Consider the following 21,586-nt stretch of genomic DNA (forward strand, 5'->3'; position numbering starts at 1 on the left):
TTTAATAAGTTTTAGTAAGTTTTGTGAATTTCACCAAAAATTTAAATAAAACAACATGAACGAAGCATTGTCTTTCATTTATTAGAAGTTTTAAAATGTAAATTAGATTCTCTTTAACTCCAACAGTGTCTAATATGCGTATTTTCACCAGCAGATTGTGCTAAAAAAAATACCATAAATAACGCACCAAAATATATTAGAAGCTGTTTAAATCTAATTTTAAATCTGGGCATTTTAACATTCATACTCCTCCATGTGTGTTTTCTGTCCCTCGGTGCTCATCACCCTACTTCCAGGCCTGATTGACAGCTCAGAATAATTAAACTTTAATGCTGAGAAGCTGAAAACTGCATTAGTTGATTGTTCGGGAAACCACGGAGATAAAACCCGGATAGTGTCAAAGTAACCTGACCTGTGTGGACAGGTTACTGTCTGCTGACTGGACTTCCTGTTCATCAGCATCTGGTTTCACTGGCAAACTGGAAACCAGGTGATTTCGGGTTTAGCCTTACATTTTCCCAGCGATCATCTAATAAAATTCTCCGTATTTATTACCTTCTGAGCTCCGGGAAACGCTGCTTCCCCCTTTATTCGTGGCCCCCGACGGAGCTTTGATGAGCTTCAGTTCTGTCCGTCGTGTAAATGTTTGTGAACTGAAGCCAAACCGCCACCAGGGGGCAGGATTTCCTCTAAGATACCGAAGATGACGCTTCTGGTTCTGATGGTCGGAGCTGACTCTTGGTCGGGTTTGAACCAGCACCATCGACATCACAGCGAGTTCGATAGCTTTATTTTATTTACATGTAGAAAATGTTTGGCACATTTCTCTCTAAAGTTCATCTGATCATTTTATGGCTCTATCTGATCAATAAACCCAAAAGGTGACATGGCGCTCCTTCACATTCACCAGGAAACTCCAGTTCCTCCACAGCACACCAAACAAAGTTCTGCTTCCAGTGGGCGCCGTCACCGCTCGTGTTTTGGAGTAATGTCTCCTCTGTCCACCACCGCCACGCCAGGCCTGTTCAGCTCCTTACAGGACACGTCTGCGTAAAGCTCCGCCACCACGGGGCAGTGGTCCGACGCCACGCCGCCCCATGACCAGTTGTCTGGGATCCAAGGGTTGGTCAGGCCCTCCCTCACAACCATGCAGTGGCCTGTCAGAGGACGAGATACATGAGAAATCAGCACCACTCTCATAGCTGTCAGAAGATGGCGTCATCAGCTCAAACCAGTGAAATAGTTAAGGATAGACGACGATATTACAGGCAATAAATCTCTCCTGTTTCCACGGTGTCTGTTGCTATGAGCAACAACACCCTTCCTCTGCTTCTTCAGCATGTTTCTCTGGTTGCATAAATGTGCCATCGCACCGGTCAGCACCAACAACCTCCCTGGCCTTGGTGAGGGGGCGTTTGTACACAGGACGTTCTGGTGGGTTATTGCCATCACCCCTGATGCTCAGATTAAACCGAATCATGGTTGACCGTCATCAGTCCGGTTCTGTCTGTCTGGACCGTCCTGACCTGTGAGGACACTAAGACCAGCCAGGAGATGAGAGCCGGGCGGAGTCTTACCGGAGAAGACCTTCCTGATGGAGCGGCTCAGCCAGATGTTGTCTAGACAGCGGCTGCCCTGAGGTGAGCGCGTGCTGATGTTGGTGAACTGCGTGGGCGGCACCAGCGGACAGAACTTCTCCTTCCTCAAAACATCCAGCTCGGAACTTTGAGGAGAGCATCCAAAGTCTCCCAGTACGACCAGCTCCTTCTCACCTGCAGAGACCAGTAACCAGGTCACGCATGACGTGCACAGGCCGCCGCTCTGTCACCATGTGGACACGGACCTTTGAGTGTTTCCTGGATGCTGTGGCAGAGATGGTGACGCTCCTCGTTGTTCCTGCTGTTGGACTCTGGTGCGGCTGCAGACTGCGTGTGAACGTTGACCACGGCGAGCTCCAGAGATCCGATCTACACAGACAGACGGGTGAAATCACAGGTCTCACCAGTCTTTGGATTCTCTAGATCACCTGTCATTAGTTATTGACCAGATGGAAACAGCTACAGTTCAGGGCTGACAGGGGAACAGTAACACAGCAGTTGGCCATCTGAAACAGGAAGTGGGCGCCATGACTCCACTTCCTGTTTGTCTCTGAGCAGCATCGGCTTTAGGCTAATAAAAGCTAAACTCAGATGTAAAGATTGTGCTGCTTCATGAAAATGATTTTTAAGCTAATTTGGGAATCCACTTACTGAAAAGTGAGCCAGATATAGACGAGGAGAGGAACTGTTGCCGTTGCCATTGACAACTGGAGGCTCCACAACCGCCGCGTCCCTTAGGTCCACGCCAGACAAGCTGTCCCACAGAAAACCAGTGTAGCCAGCTCCCTGTGAGAACAGGATCGTGAGGAATTGGCCATGTAGCCGTTCTCTGATTGTAGTTACAAACTAAAGATGGAAGTCTTCAGTCCAGCGAAAGGCGCCGCTCACCTTGCTGGAGTGTCCGGTGGGTCTGTCGGACACCACACATTTCCACAGCCCCCGGGGCTGCTTCCATTTCCGCACGCTGGACAACGTCCCTTGATTCAACTCTGCGCAGAACTGCAACATAAACAGAGAACGTTGTCATCCAGCCATGTGTTCCACCACAGTTCTTATCTGGGTCTGGGAGTCCTGGACAGGTCTGACACACACAAACACACAGGGAGGGGGAATCAGGAGAGTTTCTGGACTGCTTCATATTCACACATTCCATGTATAAGTGTATGTTTCTTCTGTCAAATATCTATAAAAGCAAGGGCGGCGTCGCACCTTTTAAACAGCCGCGTTGAGCGTCTGCCAGAACAAACGCTGTGTTCTATACAGTCGTTAAGAAACAATGCAACATTTAAACAGCCCTGTTTCAAGTCAAGAGGAAATACACCGAGAAAGAGGAAACTTCTTGTGTCAACATCGCCAGCGGGGCCTGAAATGTTGTGCTGTAACGTCCTGGAGGGCAAAGGTGAAGAATAAAAATAAAACCCAAAGCTCGGCTTTTTGTTCTGACTCTAAATATAACAGAGGCTGAAATAGCCGCTGTGTGCACCCCCGAAACATCAAACCTGCCGGGTAGAACCATCGAACCAGCAGGCTCGTACATGTGAGAACGTGTTACAGAACGCCACGGCGCCACCGACAGGCCGCTACGAACCCAAGCTGCCAACCACAGCAGGGCCCAAACAAAGGGCCTCAATCCACCTTCAGAATTCAGCCACCTGGGGGAGGGAATCAAGTCTTGTACCTACAGGGAGGAGGCAGCGAATCCTGGACGGGTTTATTAGCAACGCCCTGAACACAGAGGCAACTGTGGACAGATCAAATCATTAAGGGAGGGGCAGAGGGTGAGAGGAAGGGGGAGAGGGAGGGGGAGGGGGGCAGAGGGTAAGAGGGAGGGAGAGGGGGGGCAGAGGATGAGAGGGATGGAGGGGGGGGCAGAGGGTGAGAGGGAGGGAGAGGGGGGGCAGAGGATGAGAGGGATGGAGGGGGGGGCAGAGGGTGAGAGGGATGGAGGGGGGGGCAGAGGATGAGAGGATGGAGGGGGGGGCAGAGGGTGAGAGGGAGGGGGAGAGGGAGGGAGGGGGGGAGGGTGAGAGGGAGGGAGGGGGGGGCAGAGGGTGAGAGGAAGGGGGAGAGGGAGGGGGAGGGGCAGAGGGTGAGAGGAAGGGGGAGAGGGAGGGGGGCAGAGGGTGAGAGGAAGGGGAGAGAGCCTCACCTTCCCACTCACTCACTCACACCCTCCCTCCCTCATTCCCTCCTTCCCTTTCACCCCTTCTCCCTCCCTCCTTCCCTTTCACCCCTTCTCCCTCCCTCTCAGTCTCACCCCTCTCACCCTCTCTCCCTCCCTCTCAGTCTCACCCCTCTCACCCTCTCTCCCTCCCTCCTTCCCTCTCACCCTCTGCCCCCTCCCTCCTTCCCTTTCACCCCTTCTCCCTCCCTCCTTCCCTCTCACCCTCTCTCCCTCCCTCTCAGTCTCACCCCTCTCACCCTCTCTCCCTCCCTCCTTCCCTCTCACCCTCTCTCCCTCTCTGTTGATGACCTATTTCCCTTCTTATGGAAATCCAGTTTCTGTTCCAGGATCCATCTGGGAGCCAGCAGGGATCATGACGCTGCCAACAAGTGTGGAGGCCGTGCACAAGCCTCACATTCAGAAAATAGAAGAAGAAACTGAGCAAACTGCTCACAATCCCGAAGAGAGTCGACATTGTTGCTGATTTATGTTGCCGTTGTTGTTGCTGAAAGGTCAAAGGTCACATGTAGAATTCATCAGAACCAACTGGATCCTACAGTCTTTACAGTGTTCTTTAAGAGAAGACAGTAGTTGATGTGAGGAACCCTTTTGGGGAACGTTACTGTTCCATCACTGAGGCCACGCCCCCAAATCCATAGCAACCACGGTTGTATTTATAGCCACTAATTCACATGGGAATGTTAACACAGTTCGAAACTAAATCTGAACCAAGAAATAGGAGAGGTTGACAGTCCAGAGACAAGGACACACACACACACACACACACACACACACACACACACACACACACACACACACACACGCTCTTACCTTGTCCAGAGCCTCCCGCTCCAGCAGGTCCTGAACAGCCAGTAATTTGATGCTGGAAAAAGAAACAGAACGTTCATTTATTACTTTGACCCATAAAAAATTCACACCACATTTGAAAGAGATGAAGTCTTTTCATCGGCCGAGTTGGACGTGACGTCACCATCGTTTCCATAACGGATTTTTATGTAACAAACACGATTCTGCTGTAACAAAGAGAGTTTGTGGTTCCTTCCCAGGCCACCACAGTTAATCTACAGTTAATCGTGTTTATTCTCATTATGAGCTAACGTAGACAGTTGAGTTTGGGCGCAGCTGACTGAGGCGTCTGTCTCAGCAGCATGCAACCGCAATGTTGCCACACACACACACACACACACACACACACACACACACACACACACACACACACACACACACACACACACACACAGAGTTTAAACCCCCTTGACCTCTGACCCACTAATGCACATTGCGTAACTGTCTTTCTGCTTGTGCTGCTTCAGGGAATTATGGGAATTCTGCAAACTCAGATTTGTTTAGCTCAGCAACGATCAGCCACAACTCTTAAACCGCAGACAAGTGAAAATCAGCAACAACAAGAATTGTGACCGAACCAGGACGCAGCCCTGCAGGCGGGGGGGTGATTTCCTGCCTTAGGGTCATTAAAGTTTTGTGTGTGGAGGATAATTCTGATGGCATCCATGTTTCATGTTTCATCACTGACTTAATCCCAGATCAGCTCGTCTGGCTGCTGCAGACAGAAACAAGAAAACCCACAAGTTCGGGCCAGGATGTCAGCAGGAGACTTCAGATTCACTTTTCTGGGCTCAGTCTGGATGCTTTGGTCACCGGCCAGAGCCACATCGAGCCACATCGAGCCACATCGAGCCACATCGAGCCTCGCCGACAAAACAACAAACAACAAAACGCTGCGTCAGCACAACTTTCAACAGCCGTTGAACATCCCTCCATCAGCTCAGACCTGGCGACCCCAGTGTCCTGGTGATCCCAGTGTCCTGGTGACCCCAGTGTCCTGGTGACCCCAGTGTCCTGGTGATCCCAGCGCCCTGGTGATCCCAGTGTCCTGGTGATCCCAGTGTCCTGGTGACCCCAGTGTCCTGGTGACCCCAGTGTCCTGGTGATCCCAGTGTCCTGGTGATCCCAGTGTCCTGGTGACCCCAGTGTCCTGGTGACCCCAGTGCCCTGGTGATCCCAGTGTCCTGGCGACCCCAGCGCCCTGGTGATCCCAGTGTCCTGGTGACCCCAGTGTCCTGGTGACCCCAGTGCCCTGGTGATCCCAGTGTCCTGGCGACCCCAGTGTCCTGGTGATCCCAGTGTCCTGGTGACCCCAGTGTCCTGGTGACCCCAGTGCCCTGGTGATCCCAGTGTCCTGGCGACCCCAGCGCCCTGGTGATCCCAGTGTCCTGGTGACCCCAGCGTCCTGGTGACCCCAGTGTCCTCGTGACCCCAGTGTCCTGGTGACCCCAGTGTCCTGGTGACCCCAGTGTCCTGGTGACCCCAGTGTCCTCGTGATCCTAGCGTCCTGGGGACCCCAGTGTCCTCGTGACCCCAGCGTCCTGGTGACCCCAGTGTCCTCGTGATCCTAGCGCCCTGGCGACCCCAGTGTCCTCGTGACCCCAGCGTCCTGGTGACCCCAGTGTCCTCGTGACCCCAGTGTCCTCGTGACCCCAGCGTCCTGGTGACTTCGGCCTCCACTGTGTTTGACCACTCCAGCCAGTCTGAGGAGGGTTCTAGAACACTTGGGACCTCTCGATCATCTGCTCTCGTGAGGAAGAAGTCACCGCCCACACGTGCAGACAGAGGAGGTCGTGCTGAACGCCATCCGGAGTGTCTGAACGCTGCCAGTTTGTTGCCAAACTGGTTTTGTAATGTTGTAATTACAAATCGAACCAGGATAAGTTAGCAAACTAATGCAATGTTCTTAAGGCTGAATAAACACCAGACGGTTGTGGGGCTGATTTGGGAGTAACTTTGCCACGCCACAGAAAAGGGGCGGGGTTTGTCTTAACAGGTGACTCATCTAGAGCCATTTATCACTATTAAGTGCACAAGTACTGACTTGTAAACTTTTGACGTACTTTCTGCCATTGCTGGCTCAGGGGAAAAGCATTGTGGGATGCCCCGCTGTCCCAAGTATGTAGTTGATGAAATGGGCTGATCAAGTACCCACCTGGGCACCGGGATCGTACCTGGCAGCTTGTGTATTTACGGAGGAATGTACGGTGAAAAACCAGAATGTTTCTCAGAGTTGGGGTGTTCTCAGGTCGGGATCCCACCGGGTCCCCGGTACAGGCGTAACACAGTCTGGTGATATTTAACCTCAACAACAGTCAGATCCTCAAACATCTCTCTTCCCCGCAGGTGGCACCGATTCCTCGTCAGTACTCAGACGGAACTGACTTGTATCCTGGTTCTGGTGTCCTCCATGATGTCACTTCCTCAGTGGTGTCGCCACAACTAGAGAAAAGTGATGGAGCTCTGTGACCTTCAGCACCTCCTGCTCTGAAACCTCTTTACTGATCATCAACACAAGAAGCATCTTTATGGTTTCTGCAGTATCACATAGACTGGAGTCTGAGCTGGAACCCAGGATGTCAGAGTGGGAAGAGCCGTCCCTGTGCTTCCAGCCCGGCTGCCGTTTATTTGGGCCATTTCTTTTATTCCCGGTGACTCGGGGCTGCTTGTGACAGATGAATCATCAGCTGCTGCCCAAAACAAACCTTGGAGCCAAGCAGCAGAGGGAAACAAGCTCCATCTCCTGCCTCTCCCAGCTTAACTCTCCATCCTTCTTCTGGTGAGCAGAGGTGGCTACGGGGCAACAGTCTGTCCAGGAAAGACAATCAACCACCGAGCAGCAGAACGCTGAGCTGCTGGCATCATTCTGGTCCTACTAACCCCCTCTAGGAAACTTCCTCCTGGGTTCTGTCTGACAACTCAGATGATTGGGGTCAGCCCAGACCTCAGAGTTCCGGCGTCCTGTAGTGAACCTCTGGTCTGAACAAAACAGGAAGTGGGTTTTCAGAATGTGCGTTTACTACGATGACGTCAGAGGTGCCATCAGATGATTCGTGAGGAAGTCGGAGAGATTGCGTGGCGATGAGCACAGGTCACTTCCCTGCTTTAATTCCTCAATTTGAGGAGGTTTGGGTCTCTCCCCGGGGGTGGGGGGATGGGGTGGTGGCATTGTCTGATGCCCTGGGTGCAGCTTGGCGGTGCTGTGAGACACATGCGTCGCCACGTGAGGGTCTGCACAGCTACAGAGACGCAGCCGTCTGTGTGATGTAAGAGACGAGTACAAAGACCTGAGTGAACAGAGTCCCTGGAGCACCTCCTCTCTACTGGGGGGGGGGGGAACTGGATCCATCTCAGCCTTCCTAATGGTGGCTCTTTCACTTCCCCTGTGTCTGCGGTGGCGCTGTGACTAACGTCTGCCTGCTCACTAACACCAGTGGGCCGTCAGGGACACGGGGACCTGACGCAGTTTGCAGTCTTTCCCGCGGTGAGGGTCATTGAACTGTAGTAGCTCTCGTCTGGTGCCTGGAGGAAATCCAGGAAGTGTGCACGCCGGAGCCCGGGTCTTGTGATCGCTCACACCAGGAAGCCTGAGAACTGTACAAACACAACTCCTCCGTGACAACAGCCAATCAGTACAGTCTCCATGGGTTTGGGAACAGAAGAAATGTGTGTGTGTGTGTGTGTGTGGTGGGGGGGGGGGACTGCTCCTGATGTTTGCACTGGGTGTGGTGGCGTTTGCCAACATGACTGACAGCAGCCGCAGAGCGTGAGGGAGGCGGGAGGACGATGGAGAAGTTCCACCTGTGAAGTGTTGAGCTTCCTGACACCTTCAGCTTCTTAAGAGCGGAGCAGCATCTCACTGGAAAGGCCTCAAACATACACACATGCGGGCACACACACACACACACACACACACACACACACACACACACACACACACACTTTTCCCACTTTACTTAACTTATTCAGACCTCAACATAAGCCTACTTTGGCCCCCCGCAGCCACCGTAGCTTCTCGGACACGGCAGTAAACAGCTCCCATATTTAGTCTCACCACTAGATGCCACCAAATCTCACATGTTGGACCGTTGACTCTTTTCACTTCTTCCCGTTTCTTTTGAATATGTGACTCATATTAGCCCGTAGTTCATTGGAACTGAGAGACAACATAAAGGTTAACCAGAATAACCTTCATTCTTGCCACAAGTCCTTCAGACTGAAATATTTTTAATTGCCTCATACTTGTTGGAGTTCCTAATAACCTCAATAATTTGCCGTATTTGTACTGCGACTAATTCCAGAAGATAATCCGTTTATGATTGACACTCTGAGGAGGTCAGCAGGTTCTACTCACTCGTTCTCCAGCAGGGTCATGCACACCACCTCCTTCACCCCCGGGTTGTTGGCCTTGTCACAGGAGCAGCCCTGCAGGCTCCAGGTTCCCAGGCGCACCACGGGCTTCCCGTCCCGCAGGCAGGCCGGGGGCTCCACGATGGGCCGCACAGAGATGATCTGGGTCGGACCTCCGGGCGGAAGGTCCAGGTCGTCGCTCTTGATGCTGAATGAGGTGGGACTCGGGTGGGACTTGGTGGTGCAGGTCAGCCCTCCGTTGGTGTTGGTGGACGGCGCCCTGGAGCGCTCCACGAAAACCTGGAAGCGGATTTTGTCGAGCAGCGAGCCGTTGATGTGGTTCACCTTCACCAGGTCCTCGATGCTCCGGAACGGGCCGTGCTCCACGCGGTACGCCACAATGTTCTTGGCGATCTTCTCGGTGATGCCCCTGATGCTCATGAGCTGCGCAGGGGTGGCCGTGTTGACGTTCATGCCCGTGCACGGGTGGTGATCCAGCTCTTTACGCAGCGACGACGGGGAGTGCTGGGACGAGCTGGTCCTGCTGGACACGCAAATTTCCAGTTTAATCACCTCCAGTTTGGTGGCCCCGATCCCGCTCACCAAAGCCAGGTCCTCGACCTTTTTGAACCCCCCGATACAGTCCCGGTACTCCACGATGTTCTGCGCAACAGCTCTGTTGACTCCCGGCAGCGTCATGAGCTCCTCCTCGGTGGCCGTGTTGATGTTCAGCCGCTCCTGGTTCACCAGGATGTGCCCGAAGTTGCAGGCGGCGCTGAACTTGCGCTTGCCGCAGCTGAAGTCGGTGGGGTCCTTGGGGATGGAGCGGTGGCAGCCCAGACTCCCACCCATGGCTCCAGCGGGTGTCCGGGGCTCGGGTCAGACACGGAACAGGCGGACAGAACGATCACCATGGAAACCACAGAGGCGACGCACGCATTTACCAGCGAGCTCTCACGCACCCCCGCACAACGCTGCGTTTAAAGTCGGCGGTGCGCGCGGACGCGCTCGCATGCTGCGTGCGGGGCCTCGGTGCGACGGATCCCGCGGAGCTGCGGTCGGACTCTGCGGGGTTAAAGAGCTGCTCTGGCGGCCTCGGTGGAAACTTTGCCCTCCAACAGAGCGCTGTCAGCCCGGCCTCACATGCACTCTTCTGACAGCTACACCGGCGCGCGCGTCAATAGGATCGTCGTCCCCGACGTCAAATGACGTGGTTCACGCAGCCGTGAACACCGGAAGTGTCAAAATAAAAGCGTCAGGCGAGAAAAGAAAACTACAACGTTTGTAGTCCGTCTTTAACGAGCACGATTTTGTGGTCGGACTTCTCTTTTCAGAGAATTCGATCAACATTCAAAGAATATCCAGCATGTGACGTCATCACCCGCAGAGGCGATCACCACCTGACTAGATTATCATGGTTGTCTTTCAGCACCAATCAAGATAATTAAACTCATCACCATTTAATCTTCTCATAGATTTCCAGAGGGTCCAAATCAAATAGCATTTAGGGACATTAAACCAAGCTGAAATGTTCTGGGTCAGGGACAGAGGGCTGGTCGGGATATCGTGAAAGGTAGGAGTTTTCCCACGTTCCCAGGATTTTATTTTATAAAGAATTCAACATTGAAGCAGTTTGTGTGCTTCTTGGCATCTTGCGAAGCATTCTAAAGTTCTGGGTCAGGTTCCTGTTAGTCCTCTCACAATTAACACGCTTTCTGATTCGAAACGGTTACGTAAGAAAAGATTTTTCTGTTGACTCTGTCTAATGGTTGCAAAGTTCATCCAGAGCTGCAGCTCAGATCACTGCTGCTTCCTGTCACAAAGTTCCATGAGATAAAATCACATCTTCTCTTATGCAACACGGATAAAGAGGATTTCCACCACAAAACATCCAAGATCCAAAATCCAAGAGGGTTCCGTGCTGCAGAGAACACGAAGGAAGACTTGATTAAGCTTCGAATGTGATCAAGTTTACTAAGAACGATAATATTCCTGAAAGGTTGAAGAAATCCTGAAATGTTTCCTGAACAAAACTCAGACCAGACCTCAGATTTGACCCATGATGGGGCGGCTTGGGCAGCCCTCTGACCCTGCAGCCATGTTGTTAGGGCAGATTCAGAAGGAGGCTGGTTCCACATGAAGGCTCAAAGACCACCAGGAAGAATAAACGCAGGGGCCAAAGTTCTGAGCCCAGGCTTGTGTGTGTGGGGGCCGAGCCCAGCGCATGAGCGAGGCCTTCAGATATGAAGACAGAACAAAGAAATCCCACATTTCTTGTGTTTTTCTTTATTCCGCTTGTTTGTTGTTTATTTTTGAACGATGCGTGTGAACGGCGCCGCCTACAGTCGGTGTGCTGTATCTGCATCGGGATTCCAACAGAACAGGAGAAATATTTTTAATTCGAATCAATAAATGTGTTCAGTTCTCAGTGAAACAAAAAGTGACTTGTTTCAGGTATCTCGGGTGGAGGTCTGAAGTCGTCTGTTGATCCGACTGCGCTGCCATGTTGTAACAGGAAGTTGCTTTTTATTAAAAATGCCCCACGGCTCATCAGTCTACTCACCCAGAACTGAAACTACCCACTAAGGTACAAGGTTGTACTGATAAGGACGGCTCTGGGTCTTCCTAGACATGGTGGGACTTGACTTGTGTCCCTGTGGTGGGCTGTTCTTGTGGGCTAACGTGGGCTTTAAGTGTTTACCTTCCTAACTGGTTCTTCACCTGGAGCCTCTCAGCCTGTGTCCAATCAGGAAGCAGAGAGGCTGCTGCAGGCCTCTGAAGGCTGTGGCGTGATGTTCCACATTTGACCCAAGAGCCTCAGGAGTCCAAAACTCCAGGTTCTGTTTGAGAATGTCGGAGCTTAGGTCAATAGATGAACCAGTGATCTGATGTTTCCGCATTGTTGGAGCAGTGAATCGATTTCCTGTCAGACCTCGCGGCCCTGCAGCCGACAGCAGCAGGTGAATGTCAACAGTGGACGGGACGCCCCGGTCCTCCCTGTAAAACTATCACACGGATCATATTTTGCTTGTCATATTCAGCTTGTTTGGGGTAAATGGTCAAACATCTCGCAGCCACATGAAACCCAGAGAAAAGCTAAAACCAATATTTCCTTAAAATCCTTTAAAACACCGTCAGACCCACACAGGAATGCGTAGAAACGCCTTGAGGAAACATTAACCCCTGAACACTGGTCGTCAGCGCACCAGAACCCTCCCTCAGCACTATTTCTACTGCTTGAAAATCCCCTCAGCACCCTGGTGAATGACAAGCAGCATGTTGGTTTGTCCTCGAAAGGTTAAAACAGCTGAAAGACGTCAACTAGCCCCTGGAGGAGAACGTGGGTTTGGCTGCCAAGTTGGCAACGATGACGTGAGGGTGAGCTGTAAACCTTTAACCCACAAATGTGAGTTTTAAGTCCACTGAGATGATGTCAGAGTGAAAGGTCACAGCCCCTGATAACCCGAGAAGACCGATCAAAGGCATCTTTCAGTTCGGTGCTGCCCCCTGCTGGAGGCAAGTGGCATCAAACCGATCATGCTGTAGTAGCAGCACCCGCCAGCAGGGGGCAGAGTGGCCCTCCTGCAGCGGGGTTCATGGTTGTTACCGCTTCGTTGCGTTTCAGACAGAGTCAATGGAATAATCCGAATAGCACAAGAAACACAACAAAGCTGAATACCAGCGTGTGTGAGGTTGTGTGTGCGTGTGTGTGTGAGAGGGAGAGAGAGAGAGGATGAAACACAAGCTTCCAATGGCCGATCATCCCAAAAGATGCGTTGAAATGAATGTGTTTGATAAAAGTACAAACTAAGGTGTGATGTTGTCCTCCCAGGTGAGGGCAGATACGTAAGCAGAACCAATGATCGTTTACATCAGTGAAGGGTCAGATGTTATCGTTTGTTCTTATCTTGCATCTTTGACCAGGGCACATTTATGAACGCAGCATCAGTGGTGAATAATGAAGATGATGAAGACCCCCGTCCACCCTGGAGCCCCCCTGGGGTCTCCTCTGAGCCTCAACATCACTGAAGTTGATGAAGATCTCCGTGTCTTCACCGCTGTCGTCCATTTTTAACGGCAGATTCAATAATGGGCGCCACATGAAATGACTAACAAACCATCTGTGACCCAAATGGTCTTTTCATGGATCCATTTTCCGTGTGGAACAGATGAAATTATGATTCAGCATCTTCCATCATGGGGATGGGGTGGGGGTGGGGGGGGGGGATCCTTGGACATGCACATACACGTCAGCTCTTTATTTAGGTTTGGTTGGCGTTATATTCTTCTTTTGCATCTTTTTGTGTTGCAGAGAAGAAGAAAAACATCTGAATGAGGAGCAGGATTGTGATGAACTCGTTGCTCGTTGTTTGACACCAAACACACCTTCATACACACCTTCATACACACCTTCATACACACCTTCAAACACGTGTTGGTGAGAGAGTGAAAAACAAGGACACAAAACTTCAACAGCGGAGTTTGAGAACTTAAAGGTTTTCTGTTGGACTGATTTATGGTCAGAACATCAGGGTCCAACTTATTAACAGCAAATTGAACTATAATTACTGTTATTAAGTACACAAATGGGATTATTTCAGCTGCAGCTGCAGGTTGTTGTATCATTATTGTGATTATTTTACCGAATTAAACAGCAGATAAAAAAACCAAGATTTACTGTTTAATTAGTAAAATAGTTCATTCAATGGAGTCTCTGGTTTTACCCAGAATTCAGCTGTTTGGTCACGGCCTCAGGCTGGCATGACCTTTAACCTCCTCTCAGGAGGTTTCACAGGTTTCACAGAAACTGGCAGAATTTTACCAGGTCGTGTCATTGACCCCCCCCCCCCCCCCCCCCCCCACGAAATCATTACTTACTTTGGATCCAGCCTAATGACACAAAGGCTACGTTCATCCGGGCTCGTTAGCTTCAGAAAAACACCGCTAACATTTACTTTAGTGGATGAAATGTGAGCTCGACGGTCTGGACGAACAGGCTGGTATGAAAACAGAAAAAAGCTTCTATTTAAACAAGGACAGAGTTTTTTCTGCAACCTGAGAAAGTTAAACAAAAAGGCCAGCGGCAGCAGCGTAGACGCAAGGATGGAGTTTAAATAAAAAACTTAAACACAAATGTCACAGGACTCGATGCGGACCTTCTTTATTTCATTTTCTTTGTGCCATTCCATTACAACAGAGTCACGACACTTCAATTCCATGTGATCAGGTGCCATCTGTGCATGGAAAACTGGGAAACGGAAGATGGAAGTTGAGCCGGACAGCAGTTCACATCAGCAGAACCGACTGTTTCTGCAAAATAACCCACTAATGCAGCAGCTGTGAGATCTGACAGAGCAGAGGTGGAAGAACCAAATGGGAACTTTCAAAGTGGTCAGACGAGTATTCAGGCACTTAGAAATACTCTAAAGTACTTGGCTACACTGTGCTTGGTTACCCTCGACATGCATTGACCCCCCTCCTGTCCCAGGGAGGATCAGGTTACCAGTCAAAGTTAAGGGAAGTTGCACAATCAAGAACATCTAATTAAAGGGATTCTGGTATTTCACACAACATTTATATTTACATGCGACCCTACAGTTGTCTAATTACACCCTCGCTGCAACGACGCCACTTTAACTGTACAAAACCCGACGAACTGAAACTCGAACAAGACGTCGGCCCGGAGTACGACAATCACAGGAAGTCTTTAACGCGAGCTTTAACGCTTCCTGTGCAGTTCTTCATGCGGCCTTCAGGTGGTTCCTCTGTTGTTTGAGTGAGTAACGAAACGATAGCGGTGACATTCCCTCAGCATTTCAGTTGCATTAAAGGGAAATGCATGTGTTGGCAGCCTGGTCCGAAGCTTTCGTGGCAATTTATCGGGTTTTTTTTTCACGTTAGACTTAATACCACAGTGCCGGAGACCAAGCTGTTGGTTTAAGGTTGTTTGAACTACACGACTCCAAACAACGCGCCCAGAAATTAAAAGCGATAAGGAGTTCAGACAGATGTTGTGCTTGTGTTGGTCAGCAGAGAAACTTACTGAAGACATCACGAATAAACGTCAGAATAACTTTTGAAACGGCGACTCGATTTCTCAACGTGAACGCAAGCCTAGCCGAGTCACCAGAACTGTATTTTTATGTTGCCTTTCCCATGTAAATGTCACTGTTATAGACTTAGCTTACCAGCCTGCTAGGTAGACATCTTGGCTACCGTGACAACGTCATTGTTGTCATTTCCTCATGGAATGTCCAGGATGTTGGCAAAATGTTAGCAATCAAGTTCACAGTTCATGATACTTCTGATCTGGAGTTTTGGTTAGCAAGACGATAAAAACTGCGTGAAATAGGATGGCCGGGCTAAATGCTAGCTATCCACCACACCGACATTTTGGAGGGATCTCTGAAATGGGACACGTGGATCTGACCTCAAGTTTACCAGAAGATTCGCATCAAACTTCAAAACCGATGTGGTGTTTTACAACCATTGTCACTGACACGGAACCAACACGTAACGGTACTTTGTAAACACGTAAACGTACACGTTAGCAGTGATGTCGCTGTCAATCAACAGGGACGAGCTTTTCAAACAGTTTCAGGTTTACAGAAATTAGAAAACAAGACTAGATTGAAAACATGCAACCTTGAGGGACAGACATCAGGACGGGTGTCCCGGTCCGGGGGAAGGACGTGCAAATCTACCCAACTGACCAACAAACAGGGTTCCTATATTTGGGTTTGCTGACAGAACCATTAAAAGAAGATTCATCGTCTGCTGCTGTCGCCAACTTCACAAACACTGATGATCCAACATTTGGATCAATTTGAATCCATCTTTAATCCGTCTGCCTGTAAAGGGTTAAAGAAAGAGGCAACGTTAGCTATTCCCTTAGGAATAGCTATAAAGGTTCCTGGAACTGAGGTACTAAAATCTGGGCCCTGGGAAATCAAATTCAGGGTCTTACCTGTTACAAATATAATTATTTTTGGATATTCCAAATCTGAATTTCAAAATATGATAACCTCAATAATTACACCTGAGATTAGAATTTCAAAATTTTACCTTCTATCTGTGTAAAAAAAGAAGAGAGACAGAGAGAAAGAGAGAATATTGTGGATTGGCCTCAAATACGAAATTCCATGAAGGAATTCTGCTCAATTTTACAAAATAAAATCCAACAGAACTTTATCGACGATATTTCCCCGACTGCTTCCGATTTTTAGGAGCATATTTCTAAAACTGAAATGAAGACTCGTACAAACATCAACGAGGGGCAGAAACGCGAAAACCACATTTCAGTAAAAAATAAGGATTTTAGAAATGTAAAGATCTCCTCAGGGGAACCAGTAGAAATTCCACTTTGAGCCCAAAAGCCCAAAAGTACCAAAAATGATTCCCCGATACTGGATTTTTTTTAAAAGATTCTCTCTCATTTCCTCTCAGGTCGCTCATAACCAAACACCAACGTACGACAAAGTTTTACTACGGATGAACAGCTCTCGGGGACTAGCGCTACCTAAAAGTCTGTAAACACGACAAATTTTGGATCCTCTTTTGGTTTTGCTCACTCAAACCACGGTGCTAATGTCGTCGGCCTCGTCCGGTTTCTTGGGCTTGCTGGGAAGAGACTTGAGATACTCCAGGTGGCGCCGGGCATCCTCCTGGTTCTGCCGCACGTAATACACCACGTAGGAAATGACCATGGCAAACCAGCCGAACATGGTCACCAGCATGGCGTAGTCTGTGGTCCTTTTAGTCAGATTACAGAGGTCCGTGTCCACGGCCAAGAAGGGGCGCCCCTCCTGGTCCAGAAGCTCGGAGCTCCTGCAGAGCACCCGGGCGGACGCCTCGTGGTTATGAGCCATCCCGCTGATGGCCTGCTGGAGGGCGCAGTCGCAATGCCAGGGGTTGTCGTCCACAATGATGCGGGCCTTGAGGCGGGCGAAGGCATCCTTGTGCACGCTAGTGATGCGGTTGTGCGACAGGTCCAGAACTTGTAACGCCGCTTCGATGCCGCTGAAAGAACCTTCTCCCAAAGTCTCCACGGCGTTGTACGAAAGGTTGAGCTCCCTCAGAAGCCTCAGTCCGTGGAAGGCTTGGTCGGGCACGGCGCCGATCTGGTTGTGGTCGAGCCTCAGGAGGACGGTGTCCACCGGAAGGCTGGGGGGGATCTCTTTGAGCCGGGACTGGCTGCAGGTGACGTTGAGGCCGTGGAGGTGGGGGTCACGTTGGCACATGCAGCCCTTCGGACACATGCTGGCCGAGGGGAAGCACAGCGCCATGAGGACAAGGCTCTGGAGGAGCAGGCACATGGGGATGGAGCGGGACAGCCACAAGTCCAGCAGAGTCATACTGACCGACCATCAGCCGCATCCCGTCTGGGGCCACAACACCACCGCCGATCCCTTACACGCATGGCATAGTGGCGAGCGTTCCTCAGGCCCCGCCGACCCAGATGTGAGATGTTTTCATGCTGCCTTGAGTCCTAAAGAGAGTTTCAAAACAGAGAGACAGAGGTGACCTGTTAGTCATCACCACAAACAACGTTTGGGTCGTATTTTCCTTCCCCAAATAAACGAGACGCTGTTGAGACTGGACGCTGCCGAGACAAGTTTGGACCGGATCGGACAGCCAGGGACGCAAAACGGACCAGCTGTTTCTGACCGCTGTAAACGCATCACCTAAAATAAGCGGCTGTCACCAAGGTCTTTGGTTCAATCCCCAAAATAGCAGCGTGCGATGTAAAGAACTCTGAGCTACAAAAGCCGTCTATAAATAGTCTGGTCACAGGCACGTGACCCCTGACCTTTAGCATATACAATGTAAATCCACGGGGTCAGGGGTGAACACAGGCGCCTCACAGCAGGACGCTTCTGGGATTCAGTACGACTCCAGTCTTCCTGACTGGTTCTTATGTTCTCTGGTTTCCTCCCACTGCTGGTGGGTGGAGTCCTGCCTCTCACCTGCTGACTGCTGGGATAGGCTCCACCCCCTGACCCTTATTAGGAGTACCAACAGGAAGTGGTCGGATGGATGGATCGTAGAGGTCATGGATAAAAACGTTCCTATATTAAACGGTTTTATTGGATTATGACATCAGGCGACCTGGAGCCAGGCAGAACGCGGGGCTCGCTACGCCCACATCCTGGAAAGGAGCCGCTCCGTTCCGCCAGATCATCCGAAACGTTCCACATCAGCATGACGAAGCAAAAACAGGCAGAACTGTTGGGTTCAACCCTCCTCAGACGTGAACCTCCAGTTACTCCCGAAGCTCTGAGCTCGGCTCCTGACCACGTCCACGGTTGGAACAGATACCGTCAGACCTTCGGCAGAAGGCCGGTGCGGCCGACCGCCGGCCGTAACGCCGCCTCTGGGATTACGTCTGAGACCCTGAAAGGTCAGAGCAGCTTCAAGAAATGAGGGATTACAGCGTGTGGATCAGCCTGAAACATGATGTAAGACCCAGAGAATCCACAGTTCCCATTAAATATTCATCCTTCATACAAGCTGCTGCAGAGAAGACTCGTGTGTTGGCAGGTTGCAGTTCTACCTCCATCTGTGGTTCTTCTGGTAGCAGTTCACTAGATCTTCTCTACTGGAGGATCCACACCAGAAACTAAAAGACTCTGGGAGAGACTTTATTCATTCCTTCTTCTGGAGAAAGTTCCCAGACAGTGACGTCATTATCTCGCTGTCTTTTATACCCATTCCAGAGGTCTCTGACCGGGAAGTGGAACCAATCAGCTGCCAATCCTGATGTTTCCCCTGTTGTTCATCAGTGCAGCGGTTCATTCGGGGATCACTGGATCGATGGATCCCTCTCACTGGACTCTCCCTCAGGAAATGTTACTCTTCCATGTTGGCAGGTGCGAATCAACCTGAGCTCATGGATCCGGAACATGCACATTCAGAACCTGCAGGATCGCAACTGTGCGTGAGAGGTGCGTGTGAGCTCGTGTGCAGTCACGTGACCGCCTGTCTAAACACAGCCCACCGTCTGTGAGACCTGAGCAAACACCAACACTCACAACCGGACCACCGTAAACACCAGCGGTAAACCGGAAACAGCGTAGAGAGTTTGATGCGTTTCTTCCCCAGACTAACAGACACTTGTCACGGAGCCACATCAGCTCACATTAACCTGCCTGACATCAGCATTTAACTTTGCACGCTCCTTTTCTGCTGAACGCAGATCAGCGGGCTGCAGCCAGGAATAAAGTTGGAATCGAACAAAATGGGAATTTCTAAAGCTGATGGCTGCCGTTCCAATATTCAAAGGTGGGGAAACGCACATTTATTTCATGTGCTGTGAAACACTCATCATTTCTTTTAATGGCGTCTGAGAGAAGGTTGCGTGGAAAACACCACGCACCTGCTGGAACCTGCGAGGTGTCCGAGCTGAAAGACAAACCCGTCATCAATAACCGATCACAACGAAGAGCTTCAATCAATTCGTCGCTGCGCCGCCGAGTGGACGCAGCGAGACGCAGACATGCAGCAGACACGATGAGCAACAGGCGACACGAGGCTCACCTGCACACACCGTCAGCGGCCGGAGGGCTGCACGACGCCCGGATCACAGGCACCAGCTGAGCGGGGCTCCGAGGCCGCCCTGTCCGCCACAATGTCGGCTCCCCGGTGCGCCAGGCGCAGTGTGAATCTGCATCGTTTACCCCCCCAGTATGAAGCACTGAATGGGAAAAGGGAGGGGCTCTTTGTGTGAAGTCGCACGTGCTACCATAACGACTTCCGGGCACGGATTCAATTTTAAAGCTCGATTCTTTATTATGGTTATATTGTCAATGTCCTTTTCTGTATTTTTTTGCCATTATGCTGAAATGGGAACTTTTGAGTTCCAGTGAAGAAGTTTAGTATGGTTTCACACAAATTTTCGTTAAATATAAATATTTTGCCTGCAAACACACCTTTTGGACACCTCTGGCCAATTCGTGCTCTTATTTTGAAAATACCATAACCTGGTTTCCTGTCGGAGCTGTGACAAACAGCCGCAACTTGATGCAACCGTGAAGTTGCTGTGGAGACCAGGTTGAATGAATGAAGGTCCATCATCATGTTGGGTTTGAATGGACGGAACATTTCACCTAGAACAAATCTGACCGGGTCACAGCAGGAATTCTTTGGTTACGTGATGGAAAAAAGCTCACACCGGAACTGCGTGACTTTTATCACGCGCTTTGTTCGAGGCTGTCAAACAACCTGTTCCCACAAAGCAAACATGTGACAAGGCACGTTTTCATGGAGTGAGAGTTATTGTCTCTGTTCTGGTGGTAATAGGAATGAGAAATTAAAATAAACCAGGACAAGGGCCCCCTCATGGGGGCGAGAATCAGGTTTATAAAGTAACCCAGTGAGAACATTCTGGGTCAACGCCAGACAAAGCGGTTTGATTCTGGACCAGACTGGGATCATCCCTCAGGAGCTGAGAATTGGCCTCCGTTGCTCCTGTTGTTCAAGGTCAACAGCAGTCAGACCAGCTGCCCGAGGGGACCCTGAACTGTCCGATGGAGCCACACGAAGACGGACTGGGAGGTGTGGGAGCAGTGGGAGGTTTCAGGCCGACGCCTTCAAACATTGTTCATCGATCGGTGATGTTCTCAGACAAAGGTCAGACCGCTCCGCAGGGGGCGGGGCTTCAGCTCAGGTGCAGGATGTGGGAAAAGGATCTGAAATCATCAGAAAGGTTGATTGTTGCTGATGGACAGAAATGCCGCCCCCTGCTGGCGGTGTGCGGAGCTGTCGCTGTACCAACTTGAAACAAGAAGAGATAAGTTGTGAGAAGAAGGCTGGAGACGCACATTCTGAAGGTGGCCTCAAATGAAGAAGCTATAAAAATCCTTCGTGCTGCAATTAAATATGAAGAGGATGTGATCATCCAACCGTCGCGGCCTCATCTGCTCCCGACAGAGATCTTCACGTTGCTCCTAGCGTCAGCACGCCTCTGTCATTCCCAAAATCGCTTCGCAGCTCCGACATTCAGCCGGCTGAAGAGAAAACCCGGGAAAAAATGGGAGCGGCTGGAAGCAAACACGTCACGAACACAAACATGGAGATTCAAAATCTGGGAGAACAGCAAAGCTCTCAATGACTCGGAGCTGAAATCCTCTAAAAGGATTCAAAAATCTCAGCCTGATCAGATCAAATCTCCGATCTCAGGCCAAGTTTGACGCATTCTCTTTATTAAACGTGCCGAAGAGGCTGAAATCCATCACGTGGGAGATCCGTCGAGGTTCTGCTGTGTTGATCGTCAGCCCTTGGCTCTGCCAACGCGTCCAGCCTCATTAGTGTCGGAGGGAGGAGATGGACCGTCAGGGGAACTGGCCCGGCTGGCTCGCCATCAGGATCTGTCTGTCCTCACCCAGCTCCAGGGGGGCGCTCGACCTTTTCCCTGCATCTGCCACGACGGGCCCCCGAAAAGGTCTCAGGTTCTTCACCTGGGAGAACCTCGTGCTCGCACCGCATTGACCCAAGAACTGATACGGACACAGAGGGCGTCACCATGGCGATCTCACTCAGACCACAAACAGTTTTCTCCGTTTCAGACACCCGATGTTCTTATTTCTATATATAATCTTAACGTTTGTTG

The 21,586-nt window shown here is 50.6% G+C and overlaps 3 protein-coding genes across 4 annotated transcripts in view; 1 reads left to right on the top strand and 2 right to left on the bottom strand.

Annotated features, from left to right (window-relative positions):
- Window positions 1-64, top strand: part of matcap2 (microtubule associated tyrosine carboxypeptidase 2) — a 4,870-nt gene extending 4,806 nt beyond the window's left edge. The window contains 1 exon segment of the mRNA XM_057021034.1: window positions 1-64. This exon segment is cut by the window's left edge and continues 640 nt beyond it. The gene's annotated coding sequence lies outside the window, so the exon portion shown is untranslated.
- A 709-nt stretch (window positions 65-773) lies between these two features.
- Window positions 774-10,159, bottom strand: eepd1 (endonuclease/exonuclease/phosphatase family domain containing 1). Its single transcript, XM_057021024.1, has 7 exons — window positions 8,984-10,159; window positions 4,594-4,645; window positions 2,487-2,597; window positions 2,250-2,384; window positions 1,844-1,967; window positions 1,578-1,772; window positions 774-1,157 (listed from the first exon to the last, which is right to left on the bottom strand). Exons 1-7 carry the CDS (start codon window positions 9,829-9,831, stop codon window positions 967-969), a joined length of 1,656 nt encoding a protein of 551 aa, XP_056877004.1. The 5' UTR covers window positions 9,832-10,159; the 3' UTR covers window positions 774-966.
- Window positions 10,160-14,115: 3,956 nt separating this feature from the next.
- Window positions 14,116-19,708, bottom strand: lrrc3b (leucine rich repeat containing 3B). Of its 2 annotated transcripts, none has more exons than XM_057021084.1 (2): window positions 19,526-19,708; window positions 14,116-17,467 (listed from the first exon to the last, which is right to left on the bottom strand). In XM_057021084.1, exon 2 carries the CDS (start codon window positions 17,331-17,333, stop codon window positions 16,551-16,553), a length of 783 nt encoding a protein of 260 aa, XP_056877064.1. In that variant the 5' UTR covers window positions 17,334-17,467; window positions 19,526-19,708; the 3' UTR covers window positions 14,116-16,550. The 2 variants fall into 2 exon arrangements, with proteins under 2 accessions (XP_056877064.1, XP_056877063.1); XM_057021083.1 differs by having other exon boundaries at window positions 19,516-19,708.
- Between the last annotated feature and the right edge of the window lie 1,878 nt (window positions 19,709-21,586).

Source organism: Takifugu flavidus, chromosome 21, assembly GCF_003711565.1.
Source record: "Takifugu flavidus isolate HTHZ2018 chromosome 21, ASM371156v2, whole genome shotgun sequence".
In the NCBI taxonomy this organism is placed as follows: domain Eukaryota; kingdom Metazoa; phylum Chordata; class Actinopteri; order Tetraodontiformes; family Tetraodontidae; genus Takifugu; species Takifugu flavidus.

Excerpts from the sequence above, each read along its gene's own strand:
- eepd1 (XM_057021024.1), bottom strand. The coding sequence starts at position 9,831 with ATGGGTGGGAGTCTGGGCTGCCACCGCTCCATCCCCAAGGACCCCACC. Across the intron at positions 2,598-4,593 it reads AGCGGGAGGCTCTGGACAAG|TTCTGCGCAGAGTTGAATCA; the intron begins GTAAGAGCGTGT and ends TTTATGTTGCAG. Across the intron at positions 1,773-1,843 it reads CATCCAGGAAACACTCAAAG|GTGAGAAGGAGCTGGTCGTA; the intron begins GTCCGTGTCCAC and ends TGGTCTCTGCAG.
- lrrc3b (XM_057021084.1), bottom strand. The coding sequence starts at position 17,333 with ATGACTCTGCTGGACTTGTGGCTGTCCCGCTCCATCCCCATGTGCCTG.